Source organism: Aplysia californica, unplaced genomic scaffold, assembly GCF_000002075.1.
Source record: "Aplysia californica isolate F4 #8 unplaced genomic scaffold, AplCal3.0 scaffold00042, whole genome shotgun sequence".
In the NCBI taxonomy this organism is placed as follows: Eukaryota; Metazoa; Mollusca; class Gastropoda; order Aplysiida; family Aplysiidae; genus Aplysia; species Aplysia californica.
The window spans coordinates 753184-766281 of record NW_004797312.1 but is presented as its reverse complement, the minus strand read 5'-3'; the positions used below and the strand labels follow the sequence as shown (position 1 = coordinate 766281).

Sequence of the window (13098 nt, the reverse complement as noted above, 5' to 3'; positions counted from 1 at the left end):
GCTCCACCCCCAAAAGTCAAAATTCGGGCTCCACCCCCAAAAGTCAAAATTCGGCTCATAATTATGGAATTTGAATTGTAGGCATTTTTACCTTTCTCAGCCTCTCTTACAACTATTTCATCATATCAGAACCCCAAAAACCGTATTTTTATCCCATACCAGGCATGGTTGTCACCGCCATTTCCTCATAAAGTCAGTATTTTATTTTTCTTTATCGGCCGTTTTCTCAAAACGCGACTTTTCTCTATACTTTTTTGAATAGCTCCACCAATTTTCATCCAATCTTCATGAAACTTTCACAGAATGAAGAAAAGATGTAATACTAAACTTTTGTCTGTTTAATTTTTTATATATGGAATAGATTTTTGTTGGTGGTGTCTGGAGTGTGGATTTTTAAGGATTTTTTTGAAAACTTGAATACTGCCTCAGGAAAAAAATAATTTAAAATGTTCTAATTCGTTTAGGAAAAAAACAACACACGAATTTTTAGATCTAATGTTTATAAACACGCATGCAAAAAATCATTCAATTTCCATGAGCGATAAGTGCGGTATTCATTACGTAAGACATGTCAACAAAATCCAATATGGCCGCTGTATCCATGGAAACGAAACCTTTTCTCAAATTTGATTGGGGATTTAAAGACTCCTTACTATGGTTGTTATATGTGTGAAGTTTGGTAAAATTTGGTCCAGTAATAAGCGAGATAGCCTTCAGGTGTAGCTCTCTCTCTCTCTTCTCTCTCTCTCTCTCTCTCTTTCTCTCCCCCCCCCTCCCCCATCCCAATCCCTTTTCATTCCGAGCACCGCGTTTATTACGCACAAGGAACTTGTGAGCAAAAGGAAGTGAGACACACGTCTGGTATTCATCTTGTGTTGGACTTATTCATCTTAGCTTTCTCCGGCTTCCACGTACCACTTGTAGAAGAAGTCTCGACTTACATGCTATAGAAATATGTCTGCCGCCTTTGAAGTACTGAGATATGGGAGGTCTATGTTTAGGCAATGTGTCAGAGTACCAAAAACGCAGGTACGCTGACTCTTACTACGCGAGAGTAGAGAAATGCGAAAACTAGTGAAATATGGGAAGGTAGAGAATGAAATATAAATACGAACGTGAACCAAACACACATACACGCACATACACAGGCATACGAGTACGTGCGCGTGCGCGCGCACACACACACACACACACACACACACACACACACAGAGTAGAGACACACATACATACACGCATACACACACCCGCACACATGTAAACAAACATTCTCTGCCACACCCTCCTTCCCCCATACACACATACATACTCAAGCACAGATACACCAGCATACCACCACCACCAACAACAACAATAATAACAGTAACAACAACAACAACAACAACAACAAAAACAACAACAACAAGGACAAAAAGACCACCACCACTACCACCACCACCACCAACAACAACAACCACAACAACCACAACAACCACAACAACCACAACAACCACCACCAACAACAACCACCACCAACAACAACCATCACCACCACCAACAACAACAATAACAACATCAACAACACTAACGGTACCAACAACACCAAAACCTACAACAACAACAACAACATCAACACAATAACAACAACACTTACACCACCTACAACAGTAACAACAACAACACAATAACAACAACACCAATAACATCACCAACAACAACACCAACACCACCACCAACAACAACATCAACAACACCACCACCAACAACCAGGCACCAAGCCTACTATTCAGTAACAAAGGCCCAAAGACGGTATAATTCTTCTCCGTGGAACAGTTCCACGTCAACAACTCCATCACCACCACCACCACCACCACCAACAACAACAACAACAACAACAACAACAACATCACCACCACCACCAACAACAACAACAACACCAACAACAGCACCACCACCAACAACAACAACACCCCATGTAGCAATCCTACCTTTCCGTAACAAAGGCCCAAACACGGTATAATTCTTCTCCGTAGAACAGTTCCACCTCTCAAATCGAAACTGGCTCTGACACTCCAAAATTCCCCTCCGGGCGCCCTCGCTGATGCACAATAGGGACTCCGGGTTGTCCTTGCACACCTCTAGCTGCTCACGCACGAGTCCTGGCACCTCGCTGCAGGTGTCGTCATGGACCGAGCCGGCCAGAGAGGCTACTCCAAGATACCTGAGGGCGGAGGAAAAGTGAATTTTCATTTATTTATTACGTGAGGTGCAATCAAAACTCACTCAGAGGGCCCCCCATTATCGAGGAGAAAGTGGTCGTCTTAGGGAGGAGACAGTATAAAAAACAATCCAAAAACAAAACAAAACAAAAAACAAAAATAAAAAAACAAAAACAAACAAATAAACAAAGAAAACGAAAACAAAAACAGCAAAGGGGGAATGGGAAGTGTCTGTTTCTACAGGAGATTGTTTTATACAGGTAACAGGCGGCCGTTAGGGCAGTTTCGGCTATAAATTAAAGAACTGTGATAACTGTTGTAAATTTACCAACGCTAGAAATAAATACAATTTTTTTCAGTTAGAAGGAAACTCCAGCTATGAACATAATTCGCGGTAGCACTTTTGTTTACTGAAAAAAAACCTCGACACATCTTTCGAGTAGATCCAAGACCATGATTTCCTGGTATAAGTTGTTTTTTTTCGCCAAAGTGAGGGAGAGAATGTAGAGGTAAAGGTGGTCCGATGTGAGTGCTCTAGGTACAGGGAACGTGCATGCACAGAATGTGATCGTGTGAGTTTATACGTGTGAATAGGTGTTGTGTCGCCGGTAGCCTAGTGGTTAGGCTCTCGGACTCGCAACCGTAAGGTCGTGGGTTCGAATCCCATCAGGGACCCGACGTTGTGTCCTTGGGAAAGGCACTTTACAAGAATTTTCCTCACTTCACCCAGGTGGGAGTGGGTACCCGGCTATAGACAGCGAAAGATCTTGTCAGTTTGTTAGTATTTGAGCGCTTACTCAGCTGCTTGCACTGTATGCTTCCCGGGAAGCTGAGAATGTTTCGAAGTGTTCTATGGTCTGCTGGGGTAATAATATAGTGTAAAGCGCATAGAGCCTGCTGTTGAGCGGGAATATGCGCTGTACGAATGCTATTTATTATTATTATTATTATTATTATTATTATTGTTCCTGTGGCACTTAACGATATTTCTAGGTCACAAAATCTGATGGACGCACACTGCTTAAGTCTTCCAAATAAAGGTGGATCAAATAGTATTACTTTAATTTATGGTACCCTTTCACAGTGAACCTGAAACCCTCACAATTAATATAGATTTTTGTTTAGGTACATACGCTCACGCTATATCATTGTTAACTGAAGACTTTTGCAATCAAACTTTCATGCAAATTTATTATCAATTTGTTTGGCTATAAAGTTATCAAGTTAAGGGTTTGGGAATGCTGAAAATGTTCAGATTTTAGCATAGTTATCTTGACCCTGGCACTAGATGTATAAGCATCTACGAAATGTACTTCAGAATTTAAAAAATAAAAATGAACCGAAACGAAACACGGATGATGTCAATAATTGAAAGGTGTTCCAGACGTTGGAATGATTCGGGCAAATTTAAACCATAGAGGACACATTTTTTTATCCTTCAACAACGCCTGGATACATGCTGTTTTATGGTACTTAAAAACATCAGGTTATAGTTATTCAAAAAGTTATCTCAAATCTGTATTCTTTTTCTGAATCTAAATGTCTGAGTTGTGTATGACAGTTTAAAATGGTCGCTGTTAAGAACAAGCGGTCTAACCCAGATTTCGGGCTTTTCCAGAAATCTTGACCTACACCAAAAGTGGGCATTGCCCTGCCTACAAGAGAAGTTGGTAGCATTGATGTGTATATTTGTTTAGTTATAGAGAAAAATCTCCTTGTCTTTTAAAGAAACTGAACAAGGGTCCAAAACCTTACCTTCGATTTTCTCAAAACAGCATTTTTCGGGATAGCCCCTTGTGCTTAAAAGCGACCAAGTGTACCGCGACACAGCTTTTGGTCAGCCACTGATTAAACATAACACATGAGAGTTAAAGGACGTGCATGGTACCTTGACCCCAGGCTCGTGAGAGAAAACGGTGGGGGATGTGGTTCATGATAACTGACATCTCGTGGGCGTATCACAAGGACGAGTGCCACCTGGCTAATAATTCGCTACCTCTGAAGTACAAAGTTATATCTGCTCAGTACCTAGTTTTGAGAAATTTGACGTTAAAGATTTAAAGTTTTACAATATATTAAGCTTTTTGGATTGCAACTTTTTGAATATATTGAATAGGACTGAATAATCTTACGATTTTGATAAAGCAGATAGAGCATTTGGTTTCTGACTCACGGTCTTAGTCACTCAAAACAGCCAAAAATGTCAGATAGAACTTTGTAATTCTAAGGTAGCGAATTGTTAAAGGTTGTATGAGATTTCAGTGAAGTTTGCTGGTTGTTAACAGTTTTGGCAGACACGCATGTTGTAAGTCGTCCTTATCTCCGATGGTATCTGGCTAGGATATGAAGAAGATGAGCCTTGTTCGAATACCTATTGAGGCTGGGTTATTCTTGGGTTGTTTGGGGTGAATTTCCAAGGCTTGGGCCGGACCTACTGAACGTGAATGTTCAGTTCGGTAGTCATGCTTTTTAAATAATCGTACAGTGGCAAAACAGGAGTTGAAACTAAAACCAAGACACATTCTTATGAATTATTAATTTTGAGTTAACAACTATTTTGTGTTTTTGACATTTACGAAGCTCAAGCTTTTGTTTTGTTTGTTTTGGTAAGCGTTTTACGGCACTCGCAACTGCATACGGTCAAATGAGGGCGCGGCACACATTAAACCTTTTAAGTTTGATAGGAATGAATTCTGAATTTTACCCGAGTGGCGGCCGAAGCCTACTCTTATCGATTTTAGGACCACCAAGGAATCTTTAATGTGCGCAACTTGAATACAGGACCTCCGAGATTTTTCGCCCTTTTTGATTAGGCTAGGCGTTCAATTTCACCTACCTTAAGAACAGTGAGTGTGGCGGAAAGTTAGCAGTACGAATAGCCAAGGAGTAGAAGATAAAGAGAGTCAGGAGGCTTGAGGAGTGGGAAGAGGGGGTGGGTGGGGGGAGGGGAGATGAAAGCAGATAACTGAACTTGATCAGAGAGCATTAAAGGAGTTGGAAGCAGAAAATTGAGAAAACATTTTTTTTTCTGTCACTATCAGGTTTCGAACCCGTGACCTATTAAATGAGAGGATCATATTATCTAGAGTACAACAGGTCGCACAAAAGCTTAAGTTCGTATGTGAATAATTGTGGGGGGGGGGGGGGGGCATTAAACTAGGGGGATGCTGCTTTTGAGTAGAGGCAATGATTAAAGCTTTGGGTGATCGGCAGTTCGCTACCATAAAATTACGAAGTTTTGTCTGCTCTGTACCAAGTATTGAGAAATTTGACGTTTTAAAAAAATCGAGTTTCACATGTCTAGTTTTTTCGAATGCAGTTCTTTGAATATCTTGATAACGGCCGAGAATAATCTTGCCATTTTGATAGAGCAAATAGTATAATATTTTCCGACTTCACGGTGTTAGTAAATGAAAACAGCCAACAAAAAGTGAGAAAAAAAACTTTGTAATTCTATGAAGGCGAGCTGTTATATATCGGTCGGTGACTGCACGTCAACTTAACATCTGTGTACATGTATTTTGACGGGACCTTTACTAGTATTATCGTGAAAACTGTGTCTTTTTTATTTTGATGTTTAATTAATTTAAGGGTTAATGAAATATTCACAGCTCATTAAATTTTTTTTTAGGTGAAAAGAATGAATGCCAAATTTCACAAGGTTTCTGGCCTTAAGTTTTGCCCTTAAGAAAGGTTTTCACTCGACACTCATGTGCATACAAACACTCGTACACTCCCCCCCCCCCCCCCACACACACACACTCACACACACACTCACATACACGCACACACGCATTAAGAAAAAACTGTTTGATTCGTTTTAAGATTTATCAAAATATTGTATTTTTTCTTGCTTTTTTCAATGTTTGGAAGTTGAATCTAAAAAAAAAAAGATTTGTTGAGCACATGTACCATATACAATAGCAGTAGCGGTACTAGTATTTTTTATCTTTGTTGTCGTCGCATTGGTATTCAAGTGTTTATATCACGAGCATTATCACGGTCATTCCCTGCTGCAAAATGAATGTCGTGGGACTTATTTCTTCTCCACCTTCCAAGTTAAGTACCGGTACTGAAGGGCGGGTGCCGGTACTGACAACGCTTACGGTAGTACTGGGAACTCCGGTACTGTGTACCAGTACCTGCCCAGCCTTAGTTTTCTATGTGGAAGAAGGAGGAAGCAACCACGGAGGTGGGGGAACTATGAGGACACTCAACGTCTGACACTAATCACCCGCAAACACACCCTTAGACCTGATTCGGCATTAAGGAGAGCCAGACATAATTATCGGAACACCCCAAATGCTAGGACGATTTATCGTTATTGACTTAATCAAAAGCACATTTGTTAATGACGCAATAATTGTCACATGTTGTAGAGCTGATATCATGCAGGAAAACGGGAGAGATAATTCAAATGATCTGGGGGAACCCGTTTTCGTTCCATAATTTCCATTTTTTTAAAAAAATATCGCAATACCCTGTTCGTCCCACCCGCTTTCGCCCCACATTGATTTGATTACTTATAGGTTACTGCATTTTCCATCCAGATCCCAAAATGATTTTACAATGCGCAGGGAAAATTTATTGTTTATAAACCACATCAACAAGGAAGTGGAAGAGGGATTTCGTGCGGCGTGAAAATCTGATTTAAAAATGTGCAGAATGAATGTCTCTGATAAAACAGTTTTGATAAAAACACGTGCATGTTATAACTCTTGTACCAAAAACAAATCTGTCCTGTGATAAATCCAGGGTAAAACGTTGCATGTTGTCTGCCACTGCCTCGAGAGATTATAGACTGAAACTTCCAGCAAACAGTAGAGAAAAAGAACTGTACGTCTCAGAATATCACCACTACTATACCCGCACATCAGAGATAGTGATAGTGAGAGTTAGATAGATAGATAGGTAGATAGATAGATAGATAGATAGATAGATAGATAGATAGAGAGAGAGAGAGAGAGAGAGAGAGAGAGAGAGAGTTGATTATAGGTAGCGAATAGTGATCGGTTACATTGTAATGCAAATGTTGGACGAAAACGGGTAAACCCTTGGCTGACGAAAGCGGGACGAAAACAGGTAGCGAAACGAAGATGTGGGACGAAATCGAGTGCACCGAATGATCTTGAGAAAATTGTATTGAGAAGTGTATTTTTTTAAGAGAGAGGGAGAGAGAGAGAGAGAGAGAGAGAGAGAGAGAGAGAGAGAGAGAGAGAGAGATAAAGAGAGGAGGGTTGATAATAGGTACCGAATGGTAATCGGTTACGTTGTACTGCAAATGTGGGACGAAATCGAGTGCATCGAATGATCTTGACAAATTGTATTGAGGGGGTGTATTTTTTAAATTCTTGGAACAAGCAGGCTACACTTATATTTCTTTCTGCAAACACATTTACTTTTTCATTTAGTTTTGATTCTAATGAAATTTAATTCGGACTCAACGCACTTTGGAACAGCTATAGTAGATGAGAACATAGATTGATCATTATAATATTACTATAATTTCTGAGAATGGGTTTGCAGACTTCAAGGGAAAAGCTGGTGTCACATTTGCTGTTAATCAAGAATTCAAACTCTCAGACTCCATGTTTCTTTGCTGTGCAGAATTCTTGGAAGCTTTTGTTTTAAATTGCTAAAATATTAATTACAATTTAAGGGGTACAGTAGACAGGTTTCATTTGTGAGGCATCATGGTGAATTCAGGCACTCGTCAAAATAATGAAATCGAAGAAACCGGTTTTCTCTTTCCGTTTGGCAATTTTTATCGAATTTTATGTGGCTTTTTTTGGCTCAACACCTCTTATGTTCATTTCAAAACATATAAATGATGTATGGATTTTACTGAAACGTTAATTTAAGGCACAAAAATGTACTTTTGCATTTTCCAAGACTCTTAAGCTATGGAATTCACCAAACTTCGGCCGCCACCTTCTCGCTAATTTTGTCTCTGAAACCAAACAATCCCCACCTCTTTCAATCGCAAATATCTCAACTTATAGTCAAAGTAGATGCATATTTTTTCATATAAAGCAAGACAAACAAGCTTTAGGATAATACCAATAACTCCAAATACTCAAAATACCCCAAAATTGACAAACGCCTGATGCCACCACGTCACTACACCTTTTTTAATGTCGCCAACGTGTGCTGCATGGTTTAAGAAAATTCTACAATCTGGACATCACAATTTCGCCCCCCTCCCCTCCCCCATCCCCCCTCTCCCTCGTTGTCCTCTTTTGGTTTGTCTCTTGTTTGTTTATTTGTTTATTCGTTGGTCATTTATGTTGTGTGTTAGTCTGTTTGTTTGTTTGTTCCTGTGTTTATGGATTGATTAAACTGGACCAAAATAAAAATAATAAAAGTACAAAGTACGGAGGACTGACAAAAAAAGGGGGAAAGCGACACGTCAATGTAAACATCGCGTATGTCCTGTTACACCGTTATAGCGCGATCCAAAATTAGTGGCCCAACTTATCCTCAAATACATCTTTAACGGGAGAATCAATGTCAACCGTGATTTGCACAGCAGTTTGTATCAGTTTGTCTTAACTCATTCATATTTTCCACAACTGTTGGAGCTATATATAAAAAACTTTTCTCCATAAATATAAATATATAATATTATTATAACAAATCTCTGTCACGTGGAAAATGGTATTGTTCACAGCACTTCCCGCTTCTCACACACATTTTGCATATTCGCATTATATGGATAACGTCATAACCCACCAGTGACACCTTTTAGCGACAAAACTTGTTACAAGAAATACATTTTATAGTGAAAACTTTTTTGCACCATTAAAGGTTCTCAAAACCAGAGGCCAATAAGCGTATTGTCACGATAAGAAAAATATGACGGAATTGTTTTAAAAGCGATACTGATCATTGCTCCAGCTGTAAACCTTTTAAAATCAGTAGAAACCACCCACAGGGATTTTTAAAAAGTAGTAATTAAGGAATTAACAAAATTGGTGTTGACAAAAATAAAGATCTGTTAAGAAAATTGATACAAGTCATTGTGCAAAAAATGGAGACTTTTCGTTTGATAGTTCAGGAAATATTTGACAATAAGTTGCGCCACGAAGTATTGACCGTCCATTAGAAGAGCTGCACCAATAATTGCTGGTGTGCAGTAAGTTTGCTTGCCACCACTCTGTCCCCTTCCCACCTCTTTCGTGTCCCCTCCACTCCCTATATTGTATTCCTTAGCTGGGGAGGGAAGAGCCTTTTAAATTTTCTACCAGGCACTTAAAGGTAGCTTTTCAGTTGAGTTATGTGCAACAAAAATGTGTACCGGTATCTTTTTATTTACTTTTTTGGTGAGTGTTTTACGGCGCTCGCAACTGCATCGGGTCATATGAGCGCGCGGGACACAATAAACATTTTTAGTTAGTAGGGAATTTTCAATTTTGATTTTTAGCCCTTCTCCGAGAAGGCTTGGTGTACATCTTACTAACCATAAGACCAGGAGTGTGGATGAAAGACAGCGGTAAGCAGGAGCCAATTGTAGCAGTAGAAAGGTCCTGAAAGAGCCCAGAGGAGGGGGCAATTTAAGGAGTTGAGGAGTGGGGGCAGTAAGTGGAGACAAAAGCAGACGATAGAATATTGTTAGAGAGCAAGAAAGGATGTGAAAAGAGAACATTTTAGAGAAGAAAATGTTCCTTCGCTATCCGAATTCGAATCCGGGACCTATAGGATGAGAGACGAACACCTTAACCTCTAGACCACGAGAGCCCCCGTGCTGGAATCAAATACAGAGTACTTCAATATTGTTTTGCAACAAAACCACAGACGTCAGACGTGAAGTCGACAGCTGTCTTTGGTGTGGCGGATAGACGCTTGCCGTCGCACGCAGAAGAAGTGACGTCGATTTCCGAGTGGGGGAGAATTCTTTTAGAGTATCTTGGTCTTTCTGCTGGGATGTAGTATTCCTCTCATATTGTCAAGCGCAATAGAGTAAGCTTTTAGGTAGTGAAAAGGCCTTTTTCAAATCTAGGTGTTTCACGCCATCATCGACTCAGATTATATAATTTAGGAAGCGGAGTGATTTTGATTCTATCAAGGCCAACCCGGACTGAGAGGGATACAACGCCCCAGCAAAATGATCGAGATACTCGACAAACAATATTTCCTCACATGAATCGAATTCAGATCTTCTACGTGCAACGGCGAAGAACCTTAACCCCCCCCCCCCCCAAGCAGTGACACTGACTGTAGTGTCTCCCAAAGGGGGAACATGAACATGTTCTTCTGCACATTAGAATTGTAAATTGGCTGATTCATCTATGTCATGCTCATAATTAACAGTGCCTGAACTGCAACAGGGAACTGCTGCTTTTTCTTTCCTAATCTTTACTATTGTCATTTTTCCTCTACTTCTATTGTACTATGTTTGTCACACTCTTGTGACCCGCTATTTTCGGGGTGCCTTGATAGTCGAAGCAGACTTTGTGCTGTTGAAGCTAGAGATGTGAGCAGAGTAAGCCTGATTCCCTGTCAGGACTTCTCTTATGACACCCCCCCCCCCCTTTGGCGCTCATACGACCTTATGTAGTTGCAAGGGCTGTAAAACCTCTACAAAAACAAAACAAAGAAGAACCTTACTATTTCACCACTGGCGTAGGTGACAAGCTTTAATAGACCGAATCTATTAAATTCTATCATTATAGAGACAAGGTGGTTGAAGGGCGCCACTGGGTGGTCCTACTTATTTTTGCTTTCCCTCTCTTGTTTCAATCTGTTCGCCTTTTTACGTCTCGTGTCTTAATTTTGATGCCGATATTTGTAGGATACTCAAATATGCGCCAACATGGTCTGTCTGTCTTACCTTTTCTCAGCACTAAATGACCATTATTGTGGCGATGCGCATCTCTTTATACAAACGAACAAACATCATTATAGAGAGCGTAATTGGTGGTGTGTAACTCGTCCTAAAGCTCTTGTCTCTCCCGGGACGGCATAGCTTTATTATCACCAAGGTCTATCAACCCAGAGTGAGCAAGACCAGAGCACCGGGGAAAGGCGGCTCTATTAAAAAACAAAACAAAAACAGCAAAAAAAAACCCAACAACATCAGGCAAAAAAGTTTGTCCGGGGAACAGCGACTTCGTCTTGACGTTATTGATCAGGGTATCGATGCGGTTCGCCGAAGATAAAAATGTTTTCAAACGTATTGAATGCTACGGTCTATCATAAATATGATATCTAATTCTGAAACAGCTTATCTAAATTAATAATTAATTATGTCAGCAGTCGCTGTTCCTCGACGTAGCCAGCAAGACACACCTCCCACCCCTCCCCCTATCCCTCCTCAGCCACACCCACATCCTCCCCTGCAGTTCCTTCATAATCCTCCGTGGCACGGCTTGGTTTGCAAAGTGAACACCTTTAGCGAGTGTTCCCACAGCATTCTTATCTCTCGTCAATACGACAGAAAATTCCCCCGCTTTATGAACCATTCAGAGACTCCGTTTCCAGGATGGATGAGATCATTTCTAATTCAAATGCGTCATTGCTTGTTTTTTGCCAAGCCAGAAATTGTTGTTTGCTGCCAGTTTTTCAGTCCGCCTGATATCCATAATTCTCTAAACTGCCGGTAAACAATGCCATTAGTTATCAGTTTATCAGGCATAGAATATCATTAAATAGGGTGTGCACTTGTCTGAACAGTCGCGTTTGCTGGGTCGAATCGTTTATGAAATTCTGAAGGGGCAAGACACAGTAGTCAAAGAAAATTGAAAGGATAAACTGACTTTATTTCCATTAAAACTATACCTTCGTTTGAATCGGAAGTGTGGTAATCCATTCGCTTCGTTCTCGTTAAAGTACAAAAGTTAGGCGGTATGAAATTTCAAAAAGACAAGGCTCACTGTCGGCGCCTCTAGCACGTTTCTTTTCTAAGATTGATGACAAAACACCTACATCTCACTTCTTAGCAAAATACATGACTTTCATCTTTTCTAACAGCGAAAATACATTGCTGGCCTGAATAAGTTTCCTTCAGTGCAATATCATAAGCGAGAGACCTAACTCCACCCCGCCCCCAAGCTTTTCCCCCTCACCTCCACAAAAAGTGTTTAAAATATATTTAAAAAACACACCAATTAGCTAGCTTTCGACAAATTGAATGCAACAAAGTCGAACTGACGTCGGTTCGAAATAACCGGGCTAGTGTGGATGTTACCATAACGCACGTTCTATAAAATCAGCCTAATGCAATAAGAAAAAGACGCTGATATTTTTATCTGGCGGCTACGCCGCTTGCGATATAGAGTTTAAGCTTATAAGAAACATGTAGCTTTGACTACTGTTTTTAGACCAATTAGAAATGCAGGAATAGCGAAGTGAAAATCATGTGTTATATGCACACCTTTAGTGACATGTTTGCAGCGGGCTGAAGAGAAGATACGTTTCATTTATTGATAAAATGGCAAGGTTGGCGCCAGCAAAAAAACAACAAAACCAAACGTGTTATGAAATTTTGACTTTATTTGAAACACGCACGCTTTGGTAATTTGTTGATTCATGGGAAAGGATATGAAAAAAAAGCATTACAGAGTATGTATAACAAGAGAGAACGAAGTTAAGACCCAGGTTAAGATAGTTCACACAAATTATTCTCCTCGTCCGCGAGTTTTATGAGAGAGTAATTACGTTTATCTTCAACATCATCAGATAAGGCGGGTAATTAGTCTGTGTGCTGCCGTGTTTGGGACTGGTTTGGGACGTAAAGTGATACCCGGAATCCTTAACATCATGAGAATGTCTCTGTATGGGACGAGACGGGATCTTTTTATTATTTTTTTTTTACTTGACGTTGTTTCTGTATTAAGGTATTTGAAGCGTGAGGTACTGTGTTTGAGAAAGGGAAAGAGGGAGAGGGAGAGAGAGAGGGGGG

At 40.2% G+C, this 13098-nt stretch overlaps 1 protein-coding gene across 1 annotated transcript in view; it reads right to left on the bottom strand.

Annotated features, from left to right (window-relative positions):
- Nucleotides 1–13098, bottom strand: part of LOC101858920 (protein Wnt-16) — a 121039-nt gene that overhangs the window by 65641 nt on the left and 42300 nt on the right. The window contains exon 2 of the mRNA XM_013079170.2: nt 1968–2200. Within this exon, the coding sequence (XP_012934624.1) occupies nt 1968–2200 (233 nt within the window). The remainder of the gene's footprint in view (nt 1–1967; nt 2201–13098) is intronic.